This window comes from Sciurus vulgaris (genome assembly GCF_902686455.1).
Source record: "Sciurus vulgaris genome assembly, chromosome: 9".
NCBI classification, from domain to species: domain Eukaryota; kingdom Metazoa; phylum Chordata; class Mammalia; order Rodentia; family Sciuridae; genus Sciurus; species Sciurus vulgaris.
The window spans coordinates 90944736-90950790 of NC_136469.1; the positions used below are offsets into that span (position 1 = coordinate 90944736).

A 6055-nucleotide genomic window follows, 5' to 3' on the forward strand; every position below is an offset into this window, starting at 1 on the left:
ATTTGCTAAAATTTTGTTGAGAATTTTTGCATCAATGTTCATTAAGGATATTGGTCTGAAATTTTCTTTCCTCAATGTGTCTCTGTCTGGTTTAGGTATCAGGGTGATATTGGCTTCATTGAATGAGTTTGGAAGGGTTCCCTCCTCTTCTATTTCATGGAATACTTTGAGAAGTATTGGAATGAGCTCTTCTTTAAAGGTTTTGTAGAACTCGGCTGAGAACCCGTCTGGTCCCAGACTTTTCTTTGTTGGTAGGCTTCTGATGACTTCTTCTATTTCATTGCTTGAAATTGATCTATTTAAATTGTGTATGTCCTCCTGTTTCAGTTTAGGTAATTCATGTGTCTCTAGAAACCTGTTGATATCTTCATGATTTTCTATTTTGTTGGAGTATAGATTTTCAAAATAGCTTCTAATTATGATTTGTATTTCAATCCTGTCTGTTGTGATATTTCCTTGTTCATTCTGAATTTTGGTAATTTGAGTTTTCTCCTTCTCTTTGTTAGTGTGTCAAGGGTTTATCAATTTTGTTTATTTTTTCAAAGAACCAACCTTTTATTTTGTTGATTTTTTTTTTGATTGTTTCTTTTGTTTCAATTTCATTGATTTCAGCTCTGATTTTAACTATTTCCTGTCTTCTACTACTTTTGGTGTTGGTCTCTTCTTCTTTATCTAGGGCTTTGAGCTGTAGTGTTAGGTCGTTTATTTCTTGATATTTTCTTCTCTTTCGAATGTGCTCCATGAAATAAATTTTCCTCTAAGAACTGCTTTCATAGTGTCCCAGAGATTTTTATATGATGTGTGTTCATTCTTGTTTACTTCTAAGAATTTTTTTATTTCCCCCTGATGTCTTCTGTTATCCATGCATCATTCAATAGCATATTATTTAATCTCCAGGTGTTGGAGTAGTTTCTGTTTTTTATTCTGTCATTTATTTCTAATTTCAATCCATTATGATCTGATAGAATACAACGTATTATCTCTGTCTTCTTGCATTTGCTAACAGTAGCTTTGTGGCATAATATATGCTCTATTTTAGAGAAGGATCCATGTGCTGCTGAGAAGAAAGTGTATTCACTCTTTGTTGGATGGTATATTCTATAAATGTCCATTAAGTCTAAATTATTGATTTTGTTACTGACATCTATGGTTTCTTTATTCAATTTTTGTTTGGAGGATCTGTCCAGTGGTGAGAGAGGTGTGTTAAAATCACCTAGTATTATTGTGTTGTGGTCTATTGATTTCTGGCATTGAGAAGGTATTGTTTGACATATATGGATGAGTCACTGTTTGGGGCATAGATATTTATGATTATTATGTCTTGCTGATTTATGCTTCCCTTAAGCAGTATGAAATGCCCTTCTTTATCCCTTCTGACTAATTTTGGCTTGAAGCCCACATTATTGGATATGAGGATGGATACTCCAGCTTTTTTGCTGAGTCCATGTGCTTGGTTTGTGTTTTCCCATCCTTTCACCTTTAGTCTGTGGGTATTTCTTCCTATGAGATGAGTCTCTTGCAGGCAGCATATTGTTGGATCTTTCTTTTTAATCCAATCTGCCAGTCTATGTCTTTTGATTGATGAGTTAAGGCCATTAACATTCAGGGTTATTATTGAAATATGATTTGTCTTCCTGGTCATTTGGCTCATTTTTGCTTTTTGACAGGACTTGGTTTCTCCTTTATTTGGCACGAAGCAACTTCGTGAGACTTTGTCTCTAAATAAAATACAAATAGGGCTGGGGATGTGGCTTAGTGGTTGAGTGCCACTGAGTTCATTCCCCTGTACCAAAAAAACAAAAAACAAAACAAAACAAAAAGCCTCAAAAGACTTTTTATTTTCTATTTATTGTCACTATTAGTGACTCTTTTCCTGAAAGAGAAAATTCTTTTTAGTGAGGTACCACAGAAAAATTGACCAGTTACAGAGGACTTTACATGATAAAGTCTTTGCTTTAAAACCTGCAGCTTAAACCTGTAGAGAAGCTTTGCTTTTTAGAAACAAACACATGGCATAGCTATTCATTTCAGGGTTCGAAGGATAAAGATATTAGTCAGAACTTCCTCTAATCTCAGATAAGTTAAACCTCTCTCTAACATGCTATTTATGATTTGATAATGTGTGCAGCCACTTGGATGCCTACACATTTTGAACTTGTACAACCTCAGTCACAAGACAAAGTACACATCATGAGATTACTTACGTATAATAGAAACAAGGTCTACCCTTATGTGTTAATCAGTCATCAAACCATGTATTTAGCATTTGATGAGAAATTTGATGTGGTCGAAAGTACTCAATATATGTACACACACACATAAAGTGTGAGGATAGGAGAATTTCTGAATTTGTACTATTAATGTCACATTACTTGAGCCTTTATCAAGTTGGGTTCCCTGCCCTTTATCCCGACACCTCCAGTCCCAAAACAATTAGATTACCACTAATTAGAAGTAAAAAATTAATAGAGCTGCTAAGTATTTTATGTGTCTGAACTTGCCTTTATCAAAAATTTGGTAGGATTGTTTTCATCCTATTTTCTTCCTGTGAGAGGAAAGTAGTGCTCATACTATGCTCTTTTGTTCTCCTAATTCTGGCTATTATTATTTAAACACAGTACATTGGCAAATTTGCTCTGGATATTTTGTGATGAATGCATAGTATGCAGTGATATAAATCACATAGCAAGCAAACTATTACCTGTGGGATAACCTGTTTACCCATATTGTCCTATTGCTAAATCAGAGTTATTTCTGACATGTCTATCCCTTAAAAATCCTAAACTCCACCTCTTGCAAATCAAGGAAGATATTTTCAGTGCCAGTGACTTGAATAGTTGCATGTGTAACTGCCGTCCACCCACCATGCTGTCTCTCACATACAAAGCACCCAAGTAGAGTCAGAGAATTCCACATGGTGTTTCTAGTGAGACAACCTTCTCTACTTTTTTGAAGCCCAATGGTCATGGTTTCAATTCTGTTCCCTTTTTGTATTTTAGTCAATTAAGTCTAAAAAAATTGACTTCCTGTAATTTACAAATTTACAGCTGTTACTGACCTTTTTTTTTTTTTTTTTTTTTTTTTTTTTTTTGGGACAAGCAGATTTCATTTTGTCTCCTATTCCATAGTGCAGTATTGTCACAAAATAGGTTTTGTGATGAAACACTTGTTTTTTTCTTCTATCAAGTTGAACTGCTAAAGTAATGTCAGAAAGAACATGAAAAATAAACAAGTCTTTTCTGGAAGAGGCACAGCATCTGGAACTGGAATTAAGGCTAAATAAATAGTGCTGGTTTGTGGTTCAGACTGTTATGCATTAATGATTTTGTTAACCAACAGCCTCGCTGTTTGTCCTGTATGCCTGTTTATGAAGATGCATCTCTATTTCTTCCCTGAAGACCATCATTCCCAGGTGGGAGTGAGAAGCCTCGTTCATGGCTTTGGACTGGATACACATGCGGTACTGCTCAGGGGTTTGCTCATCTGCATAGTGTTTTTCATGCCAGAGGTGGAAAAGACCAGGAACTGGAGTTCTAATCACAATAAGGTCACCATGTAAGTATTTTCGATAAAGATGAACATCTTCTCCACCCCAACCTTTTACTTCCATGTCAAAGCCACCAATGGTTAGAAAATCTGATCGATATTGACAAGTCATTCCAAAGCCAAAATCTCGCCAAAAACCAGAATCCTTTTTGTGAACCAGCTGCTGTTCCACAGGTGGCGGTGCATCCTGGTTGGCATAAATGATGGCAGGATTGTAAAGACTGAACACCACAGGGTAAAACACTTTTTTACCTGGCTCAGCATTTAATTGGCAGCTGTTAAGGAATTCGGCTGAGAAAAATATGTCAACATCACAGAAAAACATCAAGACCTCTCCCTTGTCCCAAGCTCGGGCACCCACATTGAGTCCTCGTCCATGATTAAATTCTTCATTCAATGAAACCAAGGTGTAATTGTGAAAATTAGACTCACTTGTGACAGATTCTAGGATAGACTTGACTTTAGATAGACCTTCTTTACCAAAATACACCACTGTGAGATGAATTCTCTTGTCCTGATGAATACAAACATCCCTGAAGTTCTGCATAAACTGTGCAAATGCTTCAGTTCTTTCAGCAAGTGGCACAATGATATTAATAATTGATCTAGTAATATCAATCATCTCATTCTTCACTTTCATGAGAGGTCCAAAAGGGCGGAAGAGGGTCACATGTCTATATTCCATAAGGTCTGCTTTCTTAAAAAAGAGTTCATACTGTGTTCCCTTATCTCTCTCAGTGCGATAATAACCTTCTATGAAGTCATTTTCATTCAATGTAAGTTTCTCTCCAAGGGGACCCTCCTCATCTTCCTGTTCATCATCTTCATCAGCATTATTAATGACCTCCAAGCCAGCTTCAATAACTTCTACCAATTCATCTCGTTTGTCTTTTCTAACAGGCTTTTCTTCAGGATGACGAGTGAGACCCATTTCCAACTGAAACACTTTCATTAAAGTAAAACTTTCAAAAGGAATAACCCCATACTCACTGAGTAGTTTGGCTCCTGTGCTAACTTCAGCTTTGTCAATCTGGGAATGAAGAAATTCTAAAAGATCACTAAATGGTTGCTCTTTGTTGCCTTGATAGCCTATGCCATTAGCCCCTATATTCTTTCTCTCTTGTAATGATTTCATCTTCTCGCTCATTTCTTGTAATTCTTGTTTTAGTTGGGCAATTTGGCGTTTCAGACTGGTTGCCCTGGTTTGATAATGTTCTTCTTGTTCCTGCAGGAGGGCTTGATAATACTCTTTACCATAATTTTCTCCGACAACACCAGGAAGAGATGCGTTTCCATCAGTTTGAGGGGCACATTCCAGAAGGTACATAAATAATACCAAGCTACAGAGCAAAGCAAGTCCCAACAATAGCCAGTGGGTCCGGATATGAAGGACTGATCCTCTTCTAGACATTCTTATTAATGTGTATTTGCCTAACAAGATAAGCTGCTTCTTCATACTTTTAGCAAAAAGTTATTAAAAATTAAAAACAAAATCAGGATTTCCATAAAAGGTACCAAAATGAATTCTGTTGTAGCTTAAAAAAATTCTTTTCTCAGTAGTCATGACTACTTGCAGAAATGAGAAATTAATGCTTCCTGTTTTGTTACCATGAAATCCAGAATAAAACAATCTGAACTATAAAATCCATTATATGGGTGATGAATATTCGCGCTGGCCCTCTCGGTGCACCGCGAGCACCGAGCTACCGCCACCTCCGGGGCAGCGGGCACACACGGGCGGCGTCCGGAGCGCATGGGCCGCGCCGCCTCAGCAGCCCACCCGCCGGGCGCGCCTCCGCGCCGAGGACGGCCTGTTACTGACCTTTTTTAATGAGACAAATATGATTTGATTATAGGAAAAGAGACTGGTGGTTCTTAAGATCATAACTGTCTTCATTTGATTTCCTAGAAAGAGCCTGAGGTAAAACAACCACCACCACTTATTGTTTAAGAAAAGCAATTCTATGGAAGGACTGCGGGAAAGAGAAAATAGAAAAAGAGATGGAGAGCAAATTCAAGTGGTAAATTACCAACCTCACTAGAGCTTTCAGTCAAGCCACTGGGATGTCATAGGAGAGTCTGTTGAATCTGCTGTGTTTCTGAATAGTCTGTCCAGGGAGAGAAAGACAGACACATTTATTTATATTCTCTCAACTGCCATTGGAAAAAGTTCACCCTATAAACTTTTGATACAACTGTGACACACTTCAGGATTGTACCACTTGGTTCTTCTGCAGCTATGAAGAGGCTAGATCTCAAAATAGCAGAGAAAGCAACCACAGTAGCAGCCATACAGCATACGTGAAGAGAGCTAGTAAGTAGAAACACGTCAGTGACACTTGATACCTGTCACATACTCTGTAGCTTACTAGACCCCGTTGGGCAAGACAGTGCACTTTCACAGTGTCTCAAAGGCAGCAGGAAAACCTCAGATGGGAAGCAAGAGATGCAACATATAGAGTGAGGCACCATGATCATTAGGTCTTATTTGAGAACCCCTAGAGGAACT

At 37.7% G+C, this 6055-nt stretch overlaps 1 protein-coding gene across 2 annotated transcripts; it reads right to left on the bottom strand.

Moving 5' to 3' along the window:
• Nucleotides 1–3095: 3095 nt before the first annotated feature.
• On the bottom strand, nucleotides 3096–5334 carry LOC306669115 (chondroitin sulfate N-acetylgalactosaminyltransferase 2-like). Of its 2 annotated transcripts, XM_079152965.1 has the most exons (2): nucleotides 3799–5334; nucleotides 3464–3706 (listed from the first exon to the last, which is right to left on the bottom strand). In XM_079152965.1, exons 1-2 carry the CDS (start codon nucleotides 5000–5002, stop codon nucleotides 3612–3614), a joined length of 1299 nt encoding a protein of 432 aa, XP_079009091.1. In that variant the 5' UTR covers nucleotides 5003–5334; the 3' UTR covers nucleotides 3464–3611. The 2 variants fall into 2 exon arrangements, with proteins under 2 accessions (XP_079009090.1, XP_079009091.1); XM_079152964.1 differs by having other exon boundaries at nucleotides 3096–5334.
• Nucleotides 5335–6055: the final 721 nt, after the last annotated feature.

Bases quoted from the DNA above. Each gene is read 5' to 3' on its own strand.
- LOC306669115 (XM_079152964.1), bottom strand. From the start codon at position 5,002: ATGAAGAAGCAGCTTATCTTGTTAGGCAAATACACATTAATAAGAATG.